General features: G+C 41.1%; 1 protein-coding gene across 1 annotated transcript; it reads right to left on the bottom strand.

Annotated features, from left to right (window-relative positions):
* Positions 1–987: 987 nt before the first annotated feature.
* On the bottom strand, positions 988–21,264 carry TWSG1 (twisted gastrulation BMP signaling modulator 1). The gene is made up of 4 exons (XM_009878956.1): positions 21,099–21,264; positions 13,720–13,819; positions 9,521–9,787; positions 988–1,848 (listed from the first exon to the last, which is right to left on the bottom strand). Exons 1-4 carry the CDS (start codon positions 21,219–21,221, stop codon positions 1,667–1,669), a joined length of 672 nt encoding a protein of 223 aa, XP_009877258.1. The 5' UTR covers positions 21,222–21,264; the 3' UTR covers positions 988–1,666.
* Between the last annotated feature and the right edge of the window lie 1,256 nt (positions 21,265–22,520).

Raw genomic sequence — 22,520 nt, 5'->3', positions numbered from 1 at the left:
ACTCTTTCTCTCGTTCTCTCCATTCATTTTAAGAAACCCAAGCAGAAGAAAATATGAATTGTCAAATATAGGAAGAACATCTTCCTGATAAGCTATGTTTTCTACTTGCGTCTATGACTTTTTTACCACTTAACTGCAAGTTTGAAGTATGAAAGTATTCCATTATCCACTAGTTCATAACAATGAACATCTATCTTTCAAGTACCTCTTTCTAGCTGAAAAAGAAACTGAAGAAAGTAACATTATTTCACAAGATTAGATTTTTTAATTATGATTTCATCTTATTGAAAGAACTGTATGATCAGAAAGAAAGTGAAAACAACATTCAAACATTTCATCAAAATAACTTTAAAATGACTACTTTCATTTGTACATGGTACAGATACACAAGTGTGACCAGAAAACAGTTTAATCCCTCTGGACCAAGGTTAGTGAAAGAAACGTGAATAATTAAATTCTTTTTTGTGTGTGCATATGCATATACACATTAAAAAATATAAATTCAAGGAGCAAACCCCCACATAATTATAAATATCAAAAGCTGATACACTTCATTCTTGTACTTAGTACCACTATCACTGGAGCCCTAACCGGGTCATAGTAACTGCTATGTAACTCTGACTTAGAAAAATGGGCAATGTTCTGAATTCACAATGTCCTAATTTTGCCTTTGTGGACACATCTTCCCTTCTCCAGTGACAACATTTCATGGTGAAAAAAAATGGTTATGTTTTACTCAACTGGTAGCCCTGTGCCACTTGCTATTTAATGTCACTTCATTCCTTATTCATTTAGTCATTAAATCCATAACAACCTTTCTTGTTCCCTTTACTGGAGTGAATGTTCACGGAGCAAGCCACTCTAGAGAACAGTGCAAAAGGAGAGAGATGCAACTGCACTTAAGGGCTTTATTTTGGTATCTAAGAGAAGACTGGAAAATATTATTTTTTTAATAAACAAAGTACGCAACATAGGCCCCAATATACTTAGGAGAGCAGGGCAAATGAAACTTGAAAGAAGTATCCCATACGTAGTGTTTCATTGGGCAGCCCTTCTAAGAAGTCAGGATTTTATCCTTGGCAGCCCATGCACTGAACTTGAAGAGAAAGCATTAATTTTTCTTTTCCCTAAATACCATTTTCACAATAGAAGGCTAAGCTCAAAAACTGGAAGGTAATAAAAGTCAAAAAACAAACCCAGAAGCTAAACTCAAAAAAACAGTCTCTGAAGAACAACCACCCCCTTCAACATAGCAGCCATTTAATTATTTGTTGAACTTAGATGATAGAAATATTATTAGCATATTCTTACGGTTTCCCTACTCTAAACTATAATATATAGTACTAAATTCTGAAAACCAGTATAGTCAATACTTTCAAATCAAAGGAAAACAATGAGAACAGCAAGGATGAGCATGGCTGTACCATTCGAGCAAAAATAAAGAAAAATAAACTTAAAACATAGTGTTGAAACTTCTACTAGTTAGCCTTGCTTACATGAATTAAAAAAAAAAAAAGTTTTCAGATTTTATACATCTTTTTTCAACCAGGTACATTTAATTGCAACCAGTAGGCACTCTACCATAACACAGTATTTGCAATCCTCGTCTCTCTAACTGAGAGAGATTACTTTGGCCTCAGTATTGCTATATTACAATTTTCCTGCTTCAAAACATGCAGTTCATACATTTTACAGTTTTACTGCCATAGTCGATGCATTCTGGCCCAATACACTCACAGCAGGCGTTGTGAAACCATCGGTATTTGGACGCTCCCATGGACTCACAAGAGATCTTGCACTGATGTATTGACATGCAGTCATCAAAATACACCACAGTACACATGTGTTCTAAACCAAGAGGGAGGAAAAAAAATCTAGTTTAAAAGTTCTTAAATTATTTTCAAAAATTAGTTAAAAATTAATTAGAGGTGCAGCTTTTGAAGTAGGATTGCAAATCATCATGACTATGAGGCATAAGGAAAAAAAGGTGATAGTGAAAGCAGAGAGAACAGGAAGAGAGCCAAGTACAGTCTATCAACTTCAAGTTTTCAACTCAACGTGTTGTCTGTTCTCCTTCTAGATTAATTTATTTCTGTAATCACAGGCAAGAATGGTTTAGGTTTTTGTCCCCCAGTTATGAAGGATACCTTTTAAATTGTAAGGATGGGCTATGACAGAGTAAAGAGCAGACACTGATATTACCTCTGAAGGTAATATCAAGGTATCACTTGCCAGCAGTTACTGTGTGCTATAATGGAAAACTTCAGGTTTAGAGAAGTTATTTAAAAAGCACCAAAACCCACTTACTTAAGCATAAATGTTTCTTCCTCCCCACCAACTCCACAACACTCTTCAGCCACATTAAATCACAGAGCTAGAGAATCTTGTTTTCATCAAGCTGAAAGGGCACACTTTCTTCCTCTCTTTTTTAGCAACACCACCAGCCTTACTACTGAGATTAAGAAACCACTTCTGCCAGAGTGCTGACTTTAATCTTCTAACATCCACACCATTATGTGAAATGCCATGAAGTTTAATGTTGCAATCCCAAACTGGAGCCAAGGCACTCACCACAACTATAACACAAAACCATCCGTCCTCTGTCTACTTCCAATTCCCCAAGCTCACAGATCTGACCAACTTTCTTCTGTGCTGACCAGCTGATCACACTGTAACTTTTTTCATCCTCCGACGGACCTTGACTGCCTTACATGAATTATCAGCATAACTTGGCACACTTTGGGAAAAAGCACAAACTTTGGGAAAAAGCACAACTGAAAGCTCTCTGCAGACGTGAATGACTCCCGTCAGACAGAATGTCTCACGTCAGACAGATCTGTGAGCAGGAGACGTCAAGGGGCTTTCTAGCTTATTACTACTTAAAAGTGTGTGGATCCAGGAGAAACATACTGACCTACATTCCAATGTGGATTAGAAAAATGTAATCCAAATGTAAATGGGACAGTGGGATTTTTATTTTTTTTGCATGATTATAGAGAAGGGTGAATAGCTGAAGGACTCTCAGTGTACCAGAACCTCCCCTTCAACATACGGGTGCCCCACAAATTAGCAGCCTCAGTAGTATGCATGTCTCATGGTAAGCTTTTAAGGTGAGGTGCAAAGGTGAGTCGAGGCTAGCAAGGTCTCCATCATCTCAGAAGTCATCAGCTGGTTTCCTCAGTACCAACAATAGATGATCTCTGTAGTGCCCATGCTTTTGGGCATATGACAAGGGACAGCAACGACACATAGAAGAGCACAATGTACCCAACAGTTTTTCTGTGGACACGCCCGTCTCCGTGACATCTGTAAACCCTGCCTACCCTTCTAAAAATTACCATCTGTTAAAAGAAAGTATTAGATAACCTCGAGCACTATTTCACTACTACCTAAACAGCTTCAAGAGGGTCACAGGGCATACTACCAGCCTACTGAAAGCGAGAGAGTATTCACTGCGTTGTGCAGGCTCTTAACTGATGCACACATCTTGACGACACCACATACAGTGCAATGGACAATAAAGATCTTAGGAAGACCAACAGCTGAAGCAGTTTCTGCTCCCAGAAACGCTGTGCTATAAGCAGCTGTCCCAAGAAATCTCAGAGTACCTGAGGTACTGCTGGGAATGCCAACAAAGTAGACTCTGGCTGTGTAAGTCCTGTCCCATTCTCGACACTCCTATTTCCGTGACCCATTATAGTAACAAACCCTGAGGAACAGCAACCAGAGGAGAAGCATTCTCAGAGAACAAAACCTCTGCTTAAAACTGACCAACATATCTACAGCTTCAGCAAGGACACTTTATTCACAGAGAGGAGGAGGAAAGAGCAAAACAGAAGGGTATGCTATGGTACCGCATGCAAAGAGTCACCAGCCAGCCAGACACCAAAGCTGACAAGTGTTAGGCGGATGCAGCCACTGCAGCCTGAAAGGCAAGAATCCACCCAGAGGCCATAGAGCAGCTCCATCTACTTATGGAGAACACACAAGGATTTGGCAACATTTCATCACCAGCAAGAAAAAGCTTAAGATTGCCAGAATACCAAGGAGGAGCACACATCAGCCATTCCCAGGAGGCTCAGACATTTCCAGGTACCTGTTCACCTCACAGGAGGTTTTCAGTTGAAGGGTAGAGTGTGAGAAAGTAGAGGTGAGTCTCCAGGCAGCATTTCTCATGAAATATAAGCACCAGTGAGCATCCTGTCAGTCACCCAGTTCAGTGTTGGCATGCAAGCATAAGAACCTTATAGAAACATCTCTAAGACACATTCATAGTCTTTGTACCCTCTTGCTTAATCCCAATTCACTCATTTGGTATCTTTGATAGTAGTTTTCTTATCAAGTTTGACCTTAAGTGCAACAGATAGGGTCAGTCTTAGAAGGTGTCAGCTGGTCTCTAGATCAGCTTGAGAAGGCAGAATAACTCATGGGTCTCTCTCTATAGTAGCAGGAGAGCTCTTCAAATAAACCAGAGTCCTCTCCAAAGGGTTGCTCTAAGTGCTCACTGCTATCATGTTGATCACTGCACTCCAACTTGCAACATGCAAAGGAAAGCATACAGTAGGTCAGGAAAGCTTCCCAGGAAAGTTGTGCACACTCTGAGGTGGGCTAGCTGCCCCCAGCACTTGCAGGCTGTCTTCACAGCAGATAATGATCGGTCCCCTCTGTGTTAGGAGGCATCTGTGTTGATGTTCACCTTAACCTAATATGTGACAGCCTCATCTGTGCTACTACCAGTTCAGAGGAACTGGAGAAGCCCAGTTCATCAGCTAATGCCTGCTGAAACTTTATTTAAAGCTCTTGGGAATGAAAATCCTGTGAATTCTAGCATGTAAGTATTGATGACACTGAACTAAGAGACTGAAGACATCTTTCAAGCAGAAGGAGGCTGGAGTATGAGCAGCATCGGCCCATAACCCTGGCAAAACCAGGTAACAGCAGCCAGGTCCTGTGAAACTGAAGAGACTAGTCTTCTTGACTGCTCTCCCAGAACCAAAACTGGAACCAAAACAGGAACTGAACGTTATTAAGGTGACAGCAACAACCAAAGAAATTATCTTGACTGACTGGAGTGTGGAAAAGAAAGCATATTTCCACATGCACAAAAGCCAAGAGCATTAAGTCCTAGACGACCAGTCAAAAAATGCTGTGAGGGGAGCAAACAGGCTGTACACGGCAGGCCAGAGCCAGCAGTAGATCTGGCTGGTTCCCAGTAGCTCTTGTAAGCAGCTGGAGGACGTTCTCTGTGTCTGTGCTGACAAAACGTTTCTGAAGTCTCTCTCATTCAGAGATTTGCCAGGTCTGAAGGAGTCAGATTGGCCAGGAGGCACTTTATTTGTCATGGGACCCTCCCGGCCCCCTCTTTAGCAGTGTCTGTGTGCCCACATAGAGGCTGAATTACTGAAAGCAGGAAGAGTTCCTTGCCTCAAGCCTTAAATTCTTTTATAGGCTGCAGAAACAGAGTTACACAGGGGGAAAAAATACATACCTACAGGCTCCCTTGGGATCTGGGAGAGTATTTAAATTGTTTCACAAACCTAATTACATAGTCATCATTTGGCTCCCTCAGTGCAGATAAAAAGGATGTTACTTAGTGCAGTAACAGCTCTTTCATTTGCATTTTGCTAATTTTCACACCATAAAGACTACAGACTGCAGGGAAAAGGAAGCAGCAACATTCTTTTTTTTTTCCCCAGAACACGAGTTTCTCACCTTTTTTCCCCAATCCCAACAAAGGCTGTGCAGGAAAAACAACAATCAAGTCTAAATTCAAAATGACCAGAAGAAATGGACTCACTATCACACTGTCTGTGCTGCAAGTGAGATCTGTATTGGTGCACTATGGAGGAATCCAGCAACTTAGAGAAGATAAAACAAATCAGTTCTTGTAAGTTAAGGAAAAATGCCTATCTACAGGATGAAAAAACTTCCCAGTTAATGACAATTCCCTGCATATCACCTTTGAAGTTAAAGGTGCTATGTCAGTTCAGATGTCTGCTGGTCTGTTTATTGGTAGCCCTGAAAGTACTTTAAAAAGGTAACTGTCCATCCAGGAGCCATACGTTTTTATGTCAACTTATAACAAGAAACATGAAAAATAAAAAATAAATAAAAAAATCTTCTTAGAGTACCTGCAGAGATAGATGCCACTTTACTGGATTTCTAGCTCTCCTCTACCTGACTGGCACTGGAAGGGAGCAGAGGCACAGAGCGGACACCAAGCCCTGTGTCACTAAGCAGTGTTAAGTCAGAAACCCTTAACTGCAAGAGAGATTCTGTTTCATCAGCTGCCAAAATATTATCTAGTTCCTCTCTCTCTTGCCAACATCCTGTCATCATCTGAAACAATTAAGCTTTTTTAAACATCTGAACTCACAATTCCAAGCTCTGAGGGTATCAGCTAAAGTAAAGCAAAAGAATGAAGTATAAATGTAGCTGTAGATAAATCAGCATCGCAATCCTCTCTGAAGCAGTGGCTCAAACGCCAGAAACCACTGCTATGAAGAACTACAACCGCTCCAGCAGCGCACATATACTTTGGCAACTAAAACATTAAAAGTCAATTCACAAGAGGAAAGGGAAGACACTCATTAAGATAATAACGGGGAAGTTCAAGGTCTGGTGTCTGGGCTCACAGCAGGCTGGGGCGAGAAAGGAATGCTTTATATCCCACCGCTCCCCACCTCCTCCTGGATCTACGGCCGCTGTCCCCGGGCTGGTGGCTTCACGCTGCTCAGGCACAAAGCTCATGGATTCCCGCGGCTGGTGCTGCTTTTCCTGGCACTCACCCAGAACCACACTGAGCAAGCCTGGCACTCCGGGCCAGCTTAACGGAGATCCCTGCGTGAATGCATGTTGAAATTAGAATCAGAACTACGTTACGCAGCACGACAAAGGGTATTTGTAGGCAGAGCCTTTCCAAATTTTGGGATGTATTTGAGAAGACAGCACAAAGACTGCTGTCCCCTTCCAAAATCTACCTCTCGTTAGCCCCTCTCCTTTTACAGGCAACGCAACAGGCTGCTGCCAGCACACGATGGTGGAGCAAAGCACGCAAGGAGCCACGGAAGAGCCACAAAATGGAGGAGGCACAGCACTGTGAAGAAAACACATAGCATCTCTGTTCCTGCTCACAAGAACATTATTTCAAACACCTGAGTGCTACAGCCTTGAAGACAACTGCTCAGCAAGTCCCCTTAAGGATCTCTCCATTTGCAAAATGTGCCCTTAAGCCTAGCAGCACATTTAGAGAGAAGGAAAGGGTAAAGAGATGGTACAGTTTCTTCCACTGCAGGCTATGCTTGTGCTTGCTGCAACTGAGCACACAACAAAAACCCAAAACACACCTCCTTTCAATGGTTCTTCTGACTGAGCTTTGTACGGCCAGAAGCCAAACTGCAGCAGCTTCCTGGGCTCCCTTCTCTGTGCCCATGCTCACAAGGCTCTTAGCCCTTCACCTAATACCCCTCCACCTTTTAGTTAAAACCAGTGCCACTCCGCGGCTCATCCAACACAAAGAGGTACAATTCCCCAGTTGCCCTTGCTTCCACCATAATAAACACCAACTGACCAAGGCCAGCAGACAACTTCTCTTTCCACTTTCCTTTGTTCTCAATGCTCGAATCATCCATGTTTTTATAAGCAAACTTTAATGTGACTTATGAAAAAAGCACAGCACTACAAAGTTATTTACATTGTGGCCAAGACGGGAGAGACTCCTGAACAGGCTTACATTTTTAGATACTTGAAGTACAGGATGTTGAAAGCCATTTTCTACCTCTTCTAGTTCTTCACTGATCATGAAGATGGAGGAGGCATAGCCCACGATTACAAAAACAGCTCTGACATTTATTCTTCAGGGTCTACTGAAGCCTACGAACCAGTGGCACTTGCTAACTATTTCCAAATATAACTGTTGGTTTTGGATGGTCATCATTCCAGCAAAAACTCTCTCAACATCATCTCTAATACGTTCTTAGTAAAGGAAATGAAGGAGACTTTTGAGTAAGAAAATAATTGCAGTGTTATGTATTTGTCTGTGTTAAGTTCGAAACTCCTCCTCACCCCTGAGATGCAATTCAAACTCCAAATTTAATCCAAAACTATCATTAACCCATCCTGTTGGTATGGTAGTAAAGGACTGTCAGGGGACAGCCATCTGGGCTGCAGTACCTAAGTACAGTGGGATATATTCAAGATTGTTCTAAACATATTTTTTTTCCCAAAGTATAATTTACATCTTTAAATACTGTAGTGTTTGCACACAGGGCTTTTTGTGGCTTGCCATTGAACATGGCTTTCTGCATCATTCTCGTAACGGCAAGCAAGCTTTTAATAATGTCACAGACATATGAATGAGATGCTTTCCGACCATCTGGTTTCCCAGTTCTGGAATTAATTTATTTTTCTAACATGCCTTAACCAAAGGAAATTAGAAAAGTTGTCGTTACGATCCCATTTAATCAACAGCAGTCCTACACAGAAACTTAACTAGGTCAAAGGTTCAGCATGCCCACCAATTTGAGTATCTTTCCTTGATAAGATAAAAGAGCCATCGCAACTGCAACATATGGGGTTATGAATATTTAAAGTGTGTGTTGGGAAGGAAGCAAAGTATTAATTACACTAATAAAACAAATCAGATGTTCTTTTTTCCCTGTTAAGCAGCAATTTCACTACAAACTGTTTATGAGTTTATTTTAAGTCTGACGTAATGATTTGCAGGGAAAAGTATTTCAGGTTTAATATGGAAACCAAGAAACAGAGGGTATTTTTCTTATGCTGCTCAAACTCCTCATCTTCCTCCCATCCTCTGAAAACAACATTCTGAAGTCTGAAGGTGAGAGTATTAAAAACTTGATAGAAGAGGAATAAGTCTGTACGTTGACTGTCACATACGTCACTGGATGATCTTTAAGGTCCCTTCCAACCCAAACCATATTCCTCCTTAACTAACGAGCAATCCTGCTGATCTTACTCGGGTTTACTATTAATCCTGGATTTCTTACAAACGATCTTCCTAAAGAGTTCAAGTTATGCCAGCTCAGACGAAAGAAATAAACGCCTACTCCGGATACAATGGTTTCTGGAATGTAGCTTTCTCAAACCTCTGAAGCCATGCATTTTCGTTGCCTAACTCTGCACTAATCCATTATTTGGATTCAGCTTTTGGGCTGTCCCGTCTCCTAAGCTACAGGTACCTGTTGCGAGGTCAAGGAGTATATTGTGTCAGTGCACCTGAAATAAGGTGAACAAAATGCATCATGTCCCAGAAAGAATTATAACAAGCTCATGTGTTTCAGTGTCTCCTAAGATCATTAGACTCTAACATCATCTCCTGCGTTCCTCAATACTTTTGCCTTACTCATTTTGTTATGCCATGCTCAAAACTAGACTGAAGTTTTCACACTTTTTAATGGGAAAAGAAGTAGTGAGCACAGACGAGCACAGAATATGCACTGAGAAGGCTCCTGGAAGAGAGGAAAGGAAACACTAGGAATTTAGATGCTGCGCTCATTACCTTTGTCACTAGAGTAAGGTGCATGGACATTGTTGCTTGGAACTGAGACGTTCTGATGCTGTGGCTGGTTCACTGTTTCTAAAAAGGAAACGAGGTTCTCATGGTGCGACAGTTCTTCTGCCACAGGGAAGGAAACAATATTCCAGTTCAGCTGAGTATCTCCTTCTGTCAGTGCCCGGAAAAGGGAAGGAATTGGTTCATGCAACTCCTCGACAGTGCTCTTGGATGTTGGAGGTGTGTCACTGTAATTGCGAGGATTGCACATACCTGCAGAGGAATGAAACAGTAAGTTACACAAAACTCCCTAAACTCCTCTCCTTGAAAGAGGTGGGTATATTTAGAAAATTAAAATTGCCCCTTTTTTTTTTCTAAACAGAACAGAGCCCTTTCATATATATATCCACTCTTAGCTCAACAGCAGTACTGCCACCAAACACAGCAGGACGAGCTTTCCATAACGACAGGTTTCAGATCTCTGTAGACTTCCAGAAAACACCTCTGTGACTCATGGGATTGAAGTGAAAAGAAAAACCTCACTAAACAGCACTACGCTTCCCTGTTTATGCTAGCACTACAGCTTAAGATATGAAAAATTCAATGGAAGGTTTGTTTCCCCTAGGAAAAGAGACAAAGCACAGCATAATTCAAAGTAGCACAAATCTGGAATGAAAGCTTACGACTGAATGAAGACAGTATCTTGACAAGTCCTGAGGTACATGAAACTTTTGACCACAATTCAAATATTGGATCTCATCAGCTGCAGCAGTGCCCCAGATCTTCTTTTTAATCATCTGCCAGAAATGCAAGGATCAGGAAGGAGCAAGAGTCTGAATTACTTTACGTGCTCATATAGAGCTGAGATGAGCCTTGTTTTGCTACTTAGTTGGAGGGGTCACTACAAGCAAAAATGCTTATTTCCAGATTACTTTTTTCTTATTTTTCAATGTCTTCTGCAGCATCTTTTTTGAAATCTTTTATTTCTCCTTGCCACTTACTACAAAACATTTTTATGATGTGCAATGCAGGTGCCAGTTTTTCACTAACCATTTAAACACTAACATTCATTATTAGCAATGAAACTGAGTGGTATCTCAATGTAATCCCAACGCTGGAACCTCTCAAGAGGCAGACAAAACCATTTTCCTCCTGCACATCTGGATATCTTTTTTGGGTAGTTTCACAGACAAAGTTTTAGACAGCCACAGCTGCAAAGCACACCAATCCTTAAAGTATCAAAGCATATGGGACATAACTATTCAGAGTCTACCTGTCCCATACAACTAGAGAAGTGTCTCCTGCCTTGCAGATACATTAGGGCTCCAGCTTCTGAAATTGTGTTTAACTAGAATCTTATGCAAAACCACAATCTTCTCAATCTAAGTAGCTGGATTTCCACAAAGAACAAAAGAGAGTGAAGTTCATCCCTGACAATTAGCATGAGATCTGGCAAATTCTAAGCAAATGGTTAGCATTAGCAGCATTTAATAATAGGAACAACAAAAGATAGTCTGGTCCCAAAAAAGTGTTGAGCCAAGTATTGGGTAGGAAAAAAAATAAGCCTCTCTTCCAAATAGCATAAGGTTGCACTGAAAAATAATTCCTCTTACATAAACTTCCTACCATAAACCATTTTCTTCCTACTCCTCTCAACTAGGCTTCTTTTTCACAGATATTCTTGGGTTCTCTGTTTTAATAAAACTTATATCCCTGCATTATCACCTTTAATAGGCACTTGGGAATATTCATTATACAATTGTAACACAGGATACTCACCTGAAAATTACTTAGGAAGACATCAAACAAGGCAAGAGTTTTGTACATACATCAAGAGATGTATACTTTAATTGACATCACTGTGTTAATGTTGTGAAATGGAAACCAGTGAGCCTTTCTAGAGGGCCACTCTGTCAGGTTGGAATCATAAAATAAATTTCACTGATAAGAAGGACACAGAGGAAAAAATAACATCAAGATTGTTCATTAAATTATTGAGGAATGTGTACAGGTTGGTGTGGAAATCAATGCAGTATGAAAATATTATCTTAAAATGATACCAAGAAACTACCACTCATTGTTTAATGGCTCATTTCAAAAAGGTCCTTCCCTCTCACTATTTTAAAAAAGTATTTTAACTATATTTATACACGGTTATTATTATAAAAATACTAGCTTTGGTTAAATCAAAACCAAAAAAATTATGAGCAACTAGCAAGGAACAAACATGTCTACATTACTGCTTTGGAATGGATACGAAGATGCAGAAATGGGCTACTGAAATGATGCAAGCAGACAAGCCTTTGCATGAGGGACTAAAAGAACTTAACTGATAAAGCTTACAAAAACAGGAGAGGAACCTGTTGCTGTTCTACTACCTCCAGTGTTTTTTGCCCTGTCAGAGAAGCACGAGAACATCCACTCAAAACATGGGGCATCAACTGAGCATCAGTAAAGTCAGTGCTGGAGGACAGGAGGTAATTCCTGACCTCAGAGCAGACATGACCTGAAAGACACAACAACCTATCTGCTCTTACATTAGACATGATCAGCTTGTAAAGAAACTTAAATATCAGCCTAAGTATCAGCAAAGAACTGTCTCCAGGAAGCTGGGTATGGCATGCACTCCTGTTTCCTCCTTTGAATAACGCTACATCCAGGATGACTCTACACTGAAGAGAATAATAACAGGACCAGACTATAGAATCAACAAGGTCTGAGGCACCTGCAGAACCATCAGGCGATGTTTTACTGGGAAACCGAACCTGAAACCTCACTAACTTCTCCCCCAGATAACACTATGGGAAAGAGCAGCAGAACAAAGAGCAATTTGCAGAGTTAGAAAAAAACCCCACAAAACAACTGCGTGCTGATTTTGCTTTTTTAACCTCACGATCTCAAGAGGTAGGTTCTTCTTCTCCCTTCAGGAGATCAGCACACTATGTATGCCTTGCTTTCTACAGCAGATAATGGCTCTGAACTAGGGAAATAACCTACGATCCTATTTCTCACTCCATGACCAAATAAGAAAACAGTGCACTTTGATAATATGTTACAAAAAAACCAAGAAGATGCTGGAAGGGAAAAGGAGATGAGGAAAAAAGGAGACAGATACATATACACACAAAGACATATTTTATTTCCCAAGGAGCCCAAAATCAAGTAGAAAAAATAAACTCTAGGGTCTCTTTCAAAACATATATCGTCCACAGGTACAAGGGCTGAAAATATTTTATGCCATTGGAAGAATGATACATACACAGGACCACGCCACTGCACTACTTACTGAAAGACAATAAAGCAAAGGCAAGAGCCAGAATCAAGCAAAAGCAAGATGTCAGCATATTCGCACCATGATGGAACAAGAGAAGAAACAGACTGCACTGAAAATCATCTTTACTCATCATCTTCAGAGAAGATCCAGTCAGCCAGAGAAGCTGAGAACAGGTACAACACTCAAGATTTATCCCTTTCATGGAAGCCAGATGGATTTCGCATGGCAGCAGAGGGAAACTTCCAGCAAGCACAAGAGGATTAAGCTTTCAATAAATTTAAAACAAGAGACAGAACTAGAATGCATCCTCCTCAAGCAGGGGCAGCACTCGCTTTGCAAAGATCTGTGTGCTCTGAACAGTACTCTTGGACTACTGCTGTTCGTGTTAAGGCTTATCATCTAATCCTACAGTTAAGAACTTGCACGCTTCTTTCTTATCCTGCACAAAGAGCTATTTTGCAAATAAAAGAACAGTGAGAACACTGGGCCATGCATATTTACTTGTAGTCCCAAGGATTCACAGGAGAACTCAAACCTAAAACTGTCTCTGTGTGGTATCTGTCAACACACACTACAGTTAGAAACCTCATACAGCACCCAACCCCACAAAGCAGGTGCTGCATCGTTTCCTCAAGATGACAGTTCAAAAACAAGTTTATGCTTTAGAGACAAAATTAATAGTTATGATGACAGTAATAAAGCAAAATCTGGACTACTGCCACCTCCCACTCCACAGAGCAGGTCCAGCCTTCAAATGCTTGGTTTCCTACGGTAATTTATTCAGTAACCACAGAATGAACTGGAAGACATTTAAAACAACGATTCAGTCCCGATGTTTTACTTCTATTTCTGAGACTGTGAGCTCAACATGCGGCAGCAGGAAGCAATTCTTTTAAAAAAAGAAGAAAATCCCAGAGAAAAGCAAACTTACCAACACAGTCACAGCACTCATCCCAAAGTGTGCCCAGGCAGAGCATGCATTCCTTACAGCAGGAACAGTTCCCTTCCCCAGGGCGACACTGACACAGCTCCTGAGAACGACAGAAACTCATTACACCGCCGCAATCCCAGATGTAAAATGGCAGAATGATTCTTCCTCAAGCCACAACTCAAATTACAGCGTTAAAAATGCTTAGCACACTAATTCAGTGAGTAAATGGTACAATAGTTTAAGCCAAAGAAACGATCTTAGTTTACAAAAGGATCTTTTGTGGGGTTGGTTTTTTTAAAAAGGTGACATTCTTAAGACAAATTCGAAGTCAGTATTTAAAAGACAAAAAAAGTCCTATTCATGGGGAAGGTGTGTGCACTTCTACATATGCCTGAATCTGCAAGATCTTTGAATGTTTTTCCCATCACAGCAGGAAATTCAAAAAAGGACATTTCTTTATATAAAAATAGTGTGCATACATTATAATTTAGCTAAAAAAGGAAGTTACTATAAGCTGAGTGTGCACAGTCGAGAAGATACAAAATGTCTACCATCACACCTATTCATGGATTCTAAAAGCAACTTACAGTTAAGTCATCTGACCACGGGATTTTGTGCATCTCTGAATGCTTGTTACACATCGCTCTCCATTTGCAGTATTAGTGACAGGGTTATCTTTTCAACCCAGGTCCAGCTGATTCATATTTGCTATTACAAAAAAAATGCCCTCTCTCCTCCTCCCCCGAATCAACATATTGGGATACTTCCAACACTTCTGGAGCCTCTAGAAAGTGAAATGGCATGGATACACGTTTTCCTTTAACTGCTATTAAGCTAGAAAAATGCAAAAGGCATGAAAGCAAGAAAAGAAACGTTTCTCTTCAAATTATCAAAATCTGAAGGCACTGGTTAGCAGCCCTGCTGAAGACATATGTTTGCGGACTGCACAGTGTGGAAATAGCCTCCATGGAAAAAGGAAATCTAAAATCCAGGCAGTCTCCTTCCCTCTAGCTCAAATCTGTACTAGTAGTTCCAGTTTGGCTAAAAGACTGTGGCTACATGACGATAATATATGGGCTTGAATCACGCTCCAGTGCAAAACATGGAGTCAAAAAGTCATATTTGGTCATCCTGTCTAAGAATTTGGTTTTGATGACGTCTGTCTAACTATCACATTATCCACAACTGGTGAGAAAAGAAAATCCCATTACTGGAAACACTGACCACGGGATCTTTCCCACCCCCAGCTTTCCTGGAAGAGCCATTAGCAAATCTCTGCTACACACTCGGCCAAGGAGATCACGCCCATCCCCGCTCTTTGATCCTGTTCTCCAGAGGGAGGGGAGGGGAGGGACACACCACGGTGTGAGGGACACAGTGAATAAAGTGTGGTCAGGAGATGCACAGGGACAGGAGGGAAGGTTTGGCATGAAATTCTCCTAACCTGGAGTCACCACCCGAGGCTCCACCTCAGCTAACCACAGCTGGGTCAGGGACACCACACCTTACAGGCAGACACAAACACCACACGCAAGTCCTTCTGTAGCATCTTGGGAAGAAATCCAGGGGGCAAGACTCCACCTTTTAAGTAACTCTTTGCCTGCTACTGTTAAACATGAGGCAGAGAAGAAAGGGGGCATTTTTACAAACATGACAACTGCATTTGCTAGGCAAAGCACAGAGATGCACCTGATGGTGTACAACCCCTGTTCTCTCTTTATTCTGCAACACCGGCAACTGCAAATGTCCCCAGGCCGTGGAGTCGCACAGGGTTGTCCCCCCTCACACCAACTCACCCGGGCCCACAGAAGATCCAAGACTGGATTTCAGAGGGTGAGGCCAGAGTGAGGTCTGGCTGGGAATGGGGGTTAAGAACACAGCGAATGAAGCTTGAGGGCTCCCAGCTCTGGACCAAAAGTGAACAAACCCCTAAAGCCGCTGCAGATGTGCTACGACATATTAATGAAGTATAAATTCATTTAATTCTTATTTTTCCACTCGCTTCATGCCGGATTGCAAATCTGGCAGCCAGCAAAGAAACCAAATTCACAAACTATTGCATGTTCTACATAATGCTGAGGAAAGCTGTTGCCTGCAGAGTTTAACAAACTGTTTGCCTTGATGAATGACTAAGCATGAACTTCTACTCCACATGCATTTCTGCAATATTTTCTTTTTATTTAGAATGGTAAACTACCAAAATTTTTTACTTTTTCATCCCATTACTATGCTGTTTCCAAGTAAAAGATTAAAAATAGGCCTATTAATAAAATATACTGTTTTTTCCACAAGAAGAAGACACCACAAACTTAGAAAGGTGACTTATGTGAATGAATGAATGACGCATTTCTAAAATATTTATCTTACCATTTGATAAACAGATTGTCAGGCTTGAGAATAAAAAGTCTGAATAAAAAAAGCTTTTAAACCAACCATGAGTAAAGTGGTGTTGCCTTGGCCAAAGAATACTATTAATATGTATTAGATTTTAAAATACAGGATATTTTAAAATATCCTGTATATTTGTTCTTCAACAGTAAAACTGGGCAAATAACTTCATGCTTATTAAACACATTGCAACATCACAAGCCAGTATGTGGGAGGAGGTGATTTTCCGTAAACTACTGAATGTAATGTATGAATCAAAGTCAGAAAATTCACTAAATTTGTTTGTTTTACAGATTGCACTGTGTGAATCTAATAGAAGACTATTCTCACTGAATTAAATGTAATCTTAAATTATACATTTGCATCATAATAAAAAATAAATTCTGCTAAGCTTCGATATGTGTAAGCACTAGCATGGGATAGCATCACTACACCTACCAGCATTTTAGCAACTTTATCTTTATAGGAAGGGTTTATGAGTAGTGTAATATTTTATTTTATTTTCTATATTTTTCTACTTTTTTTAAACTTGGAGCAAGAAGAAGGCAATAATGAGCAACTTACTTAGTCTTCTGCATAGCTCTCCACACAGTTCAACCATCTCTTCAGGGCAGTAACTGTATGTTTTTCCATCTATGTGTTTGCACATACATGGTTTCCTTAACCACTCTTGAGTCCTTCTGCCTGACTCATCCACATTGGATACTTGCACAGGACACATCTTTTTAAAAGAATGCTTACATGAGACATGGGTGAAGCGAGGCAGAATGAGAAACGTTCCTTCTTATTAGCTGGGGGTGGCGAGGCGTCAGTGGAAGAAAATATTACTCATAAGTCAGCTTGGCAACTTCCCAAGCTGAACTATTGAAGGTGCATCAGAGAGTATATTTTGCTAGGCAAGAAATAAACCTCTCAGTCTAAAAATATAGCACTAAATATGAAGCAGGCATGTTTGTACAACAAAGATACTTCTGCTCCAGAGAGCAAATAAAGATTTTTACAAGGTATTTAACATCTGCATTTTTTCAAAGCTTCCTTCTTCTCAGCGCAGTTAGAAGCAGGACCTGAAGGCATTGGCAACATCTTCACAAACTGGAAGGAGGAGTGAAAAGAAAAAGAGCCCATGTTCTTTCCTAGAACAGTTTAATAACAGAAAATCTCCTGGAAGCTAACCAGACAGAACTGTTTTGTTAACCCAACTGCATTACGTACTACAGCTACAATATACACACTAATTTTTAGATGCCTAAGCCCTGAAGTTAAGGAGTGGTGTTTATTTCACACCACCAGGCTAAAAAGTCCTGGAAATCCTTTCATGCTGATAGGTTTGTACACAAGATTAACGGAGGGTGAAGACAAAGGTGAAGAGGGATTCTAATCTGAATGACACCGCACCAGCCAAGGTGACTGCAGGCACGTCAGGTTCAGGAGAGAAACCTGTATTCTCTGGAAAACAACCCTTCTTTAGAGAGATCTGAAATCCAAGCCTCAACTATAGCACCATTTGTTTCCTACACACAGCAGGAGTTTAAAGAGCTGTTGCAGATGAGACAGCAAAGCTCAGCTTTCAGCATGGGATGAACACGCCTCCCAAGCCTGACTCCCGCAGGTGCCTCTGCACTGCCAGAGCCAGCCCGGGACTCACCTCGAGCCTGTTTGCTACGAACAATTGTGGGAATGTCCCATCCTAGAGGTTTCTGCCTCCAACGATTTCCTCCATGCTGTAAGGACAATACGCGCCTCTGCTCCGCCCAGCGAGCGTAACCGGCCTTCTCATCTCCTCCACACATGGAAGCATCAAAACAACTCACACGGCCAAGTCAACAACAGGAAAAACACTGAAACACACACGTTGCCTGCAACCAGGGCTTAGTGGCCTACCTGAAAAGCAAGGTAACAGCCAGTTGTTGACTTCAATACCCCAATCCTGGAGACCTTGGAAGGAGCCTTGTCCAAAGCCTTCAAGGCAACTAATTTTGTGGTCCCACTCTGGCTACACTTCCATAACTCCTTCAACAGCTACAGAAGCCACCAAGTTTTTTTTTGGAAAGGCTAAGCTTACACAGAGGGATGCCTCAAGCTATTTTCTTATAGGTCTTTGCTTACAGAAAAACAAGAAGTAGATTGCAAGAGCACCAGTGAAGCCAGAGCCTCAGGACGTAAAAGGAAAACTGAACGCATGCAATTTGTTGATCTCATGCTCCCTTCTGGATCTAACAAAATAAATATTTATGTAGGGACCACCCTTAAGCAGAGCAGCTCCTAGGGAGTGGCAGTAATGACTGTACTGATTTTTAGCCACGCTGGCAAAAATATTTATGTTAACCATATGCTTTTTGAGAGAGCAGGTATTTTGTCTCATTATGTCTCTAAGAAAGGCAGCCTCGCTTTCTGCACACAGATGCAGATGACAAACATTCACATTCTGTTTGCTCCCCTAGTTGTCTCCAAGTGACATTATCTTGGTTTCAAGCCACAGATTGTGCCAAACTAGAACAGTTATAAAAATAGGTTAGGGAAAAATGTCATGCAACAGTCAAGCGAACTCACTCAATGCAGACTTTTAAGTTTGGATTTCTCCACAAGAGTTTAGAAAGGGAAAAAAAAAGACACAGATATACTGTACCTGTATACCTACCAGAAAATAATGTGCATTTCACATACCAGTGTAGCTCTTTTTGCCACAACAGCCCTCAAAATATTTTTATCCAAAAAAAAAAAGCCAAGCAGAAAGATGATAATTGCTTTAGGTCAAAGCTTTAGGAGTCTTCACATCCACAATTAAACTAGTCTGACCTGATCTGTTCTTCTATAAAGAATGAATACTGACTGGTGCGTCAGGCCTGTTTGCAGGAAGAGAGCAGCCAGAAGGTGAAAATGAACAGCGGCATTCCCCCATAACTGCACATCATTTGCATGGCCTGGGTTACTTTAGGGTCTCAGAGAATTGCATATGATTTTGATTTTAGGAGTGAAACGCTTTAAAAAGGGATTCCACATCACCTGTACAAAGTAAGAGAGAACACACCTAACAACAAGTAAAGCAGTAGAGGGGTGTCTCTGCATGCACAGGGCTGTGTCACTACAGAGATGCCAACATAATCCAAGTGAAGCACAGTTGCATGAGCCACCTCCACACAGTGCTGAACCTCAGTTGTCTTATTCCCAGCTGAGGAAGGACTCCAGCTGCATTAGCTCGACTTCTCCTGGGCTGGACTCTATTCAGACTAGCTCATAAAAAAAAAGTTTATATGCTGCTGGATGACTCAAGTTTGACTTTATAAAAGGTAAGTGATTGCTTGGGAAGGAGATTCATGGATGGTGGCCTCCATCAGTGGCAGAGGAAAAAGAGATAATACATACTCACTCTTTCTCTCCCTTCATCTGGATCAACAGTTCTCCCCTCAATCAACAAATCTGTACCACCGCACTTGCTATGTAAGTGCCTCCACACCCAGTGTCACAAATAGCACCTTACTTTTTAAAATTTTCAAGTCTAGAAATGATTTGAGAAACAGAAGGAATCTGTACATGCATCAGTTTGTCATGGTGCACAATGCCCAACACACCAGCAAAACCACTGGCATTGTCTTTGAAAATGTAGAAGTCAAAAGCCTCTTTCTTGTTCCCACATTTAACAACTCCACAGACCTGGTAGGGCTAGGAGAAGCAGCAAATTTTTATTATTTTTTTTTTAAAGCAATGGCAGTGCACAAGTCAGAAAATAAATAGTTCAGCCTACACTCAGTCTTCTTTCCACAAGACGCATCTGTGAACCTGGCAAATACTTTTGTTTGTAAACCAGACAAATTTTATACAGAAGTCAGTGAAACTAAGCAAACACAGAAATGCTTCATGCCACTTCCGCATCACTTTTCAGACCTTGGCGATACATTTACAGTAAGCGTATCAGCAGCATATGATATTTGTGCTCTCTGCTGTTGCACATTCAATCTACAAAGAGGCAGTAACAAGAAAGCTTCTTTTAAAGAAGCTGCAACTGACCACAGGAAGGCTCGTTTTTGCCATACAGAGTCAGGCAGCAAGCTCAATACACACTGTTAGTAAATAAATGCTTGGTAGTTACCAGAACTGCTTGCAATTTTGCTAGAAAAGGCACTTCTGCTGCACATCATACCTCTGAACTCCAGCTATAAGAAGAGCAATCTGGTCTTGGTCTGTTTCTTTCACTGCAGACAGACACACAGTGAGTCAAAAGCAGCAGCTGGATTTAACATCCATTTCCTAGCACTTCAACTCATAAGTATTTGGGTCTGCTTCGGTTTTTTAGGTAGACTCACATCCTTTCAGACCTTGTTCATGACCATTAGTAGCCACAGGTCCCTCCTGATCAAAAAGCTTTTCCAAATGCACCTTGGGACTCTAAGACAAGTTAAGTCCCTACTCCTCTTAGTTCTCTCATGTGACTTTTTAGGCTTCTTCTAAACAACTGCACAAATCTGACGTTACAGAAAGCATCAGGCATCGACTACTGACTCTCTGCCTGGGCCAGGAGACATGAGGAAGCAGACATATTGCAAGTTAAGGGGAATATCTCAGACTGATACGGGAATATCTCAGACTGATTCAGGAATATTGTAAGCACATTTGGACGTCTGGGACTCCAGACTGTTGCCCACAGAAATCTTCCTAATAAAATGTTCACTTTAAATCACTGCTTGTTTGTAGTATCACTAATAAAGAAGAAAGAGACTGAAAAACTAACAGCATGACTGGGTAGCGGCATCTAACAACAACCCAGCAGTCATAATCCTTGTTTGAAATGTTAATATTAAAAAAAGATACATGCCTATATACACATGCACTCAATAAAAATGGTTGTTAATCTGCATCTGTAAGTGCAGGAGACCAAATTAGCTTCTTTGAAAAGACACTATTTAACATACAAAATCGGTTATTTGTATCATCAAATCTTTTCAAGACGCAGCTTCAAAACACTTCAAAGCAAATTAAGGAAACACAACTCATACCTGTATCAAGCATTTACTGACATCGCTAGCACAGAGAGCCTTATTGCAGCCTGTTGATGGCTGGATCCACAGCAGAAACAGAAGGACAGCGACTGTGGGTGCCGTGACGTACTGCGACCTCATCTTTCCTGCAGGTGAGCAATTTTCACAAGTACTTCAACCAGCACTGAAATAAAAACCAGCAACTGAAAAGGCTATTGGAACACAAGTTAAAATCCTACTTCTCTTCCCCCATCTTCAATAAAGATCAATATTTTTTTCGGAAGGGGAAAAAAAGTCAAATTTAGTTCCTTAACAACAAATCCAACCCCTCCTTCCCCAGCTAACTTATTTATTTGAAGCCTTCTGCTACTGTACCTTTGCCTTAAAACTGAAAGAAACTTAAGGTGAACAATCTCGAGTTTGCAATACCAAATATGATACCCTATAAGCAGCGATGATAAAAAAAATGCTTCAGAAGAGAAAACCCTCCAATGAAGACTTAATTCTGTAAATGGATAAAGCAGACAGAGACGTTTCATGCAGCATCTCCTCAGGCTAAAGGTACACACAGGTGTCTGAGACCAAAGCTATACAGGAACCTTTTACAGCATGTAAGGGAAGTTGCCGTGTCACCTTAAACATAGACGGAGAGTTGTTTTCATACGGAGAATTAGATGTCACATAAGCTTTCAAGTCAATAACAAAAATTTGTTAACTTTTTTTTAAAAAAACAGAGAAGGCAACATTAAAAAAAAAGTACTGGAGACTTCAAACGATAAAACTTTCAAGAGTCACACAACTGACTGAAGTCAACTGGAGATGAGCATCTGCTACTTCAAACAGAGAGAAAAAACCGAGTCTGTTCAAAGCATTCTGCCTCTCTCCCTTTGTGAAAATCCAGCTTCCCGGCAGGTGGTATTTGTTACCAGTACAGCGTGATTATTGGTGTGCCAGTGAGTTCTTACTCGGGCTTAGCACGTGAAGCCAAGTCGGACCCCATGGCACTAGGCACTGTACCAATATATAATAAAAGGCAGCCCATGTTTGGGCAAGCTTACAGTGAGCCTGTATTGTTCTCATAAGAGGGGAAAAAATGTTAATGGGGCTCTGGGTTTCTTTCTGTCTCTAGAAATATTTTGCAGCTTTATGAATGCAAAAAACCACCCTTCAGTTAGCAATAGCTGAACGTAAAAAAGAAAAAAAAGTAGAAAACCAAGCCAACACGTCAATAAAGCACGATCTGGACATTTAAAGCTTGGTCTTTCTCACAGTGGCTGTTAAACGCTTCTGAATCTCGCCGGGCTGGGCGCACCGCCACCGGCACCCCGGCAGGACACCCGATCCCCATCCCCCCGCCCTGGCAAGACCCCGCGGCACGCATGGGGAGCACGGCACCTTGCCCTCCAGAAAGGGTCACCGCTTACCCTCCCTCCCCGCCAG

The sequence above is a fragment of the Apaloderma vittatum genome, unplaced genomic scaffold (genome assembly GCF_000703405.1).
Source record: "Apaloderma vittatum isolate BGI_N311 unplaced genomic scaffold, ASM70340v1 scaffold16001, whole genome shotgun sequence".
Taxonomy (NCBI): Eukaryota; Metazoa; Chordata; class Aves; order Trogoniformes; family Trogonidae; genus Apaloderma; species Apaloderma vittatum.
The sequence above is the reverse complement of the archived record's forward strand: the minus strand, read 5'-3'. Positions and strand labels throughout refer to the sequence as shown.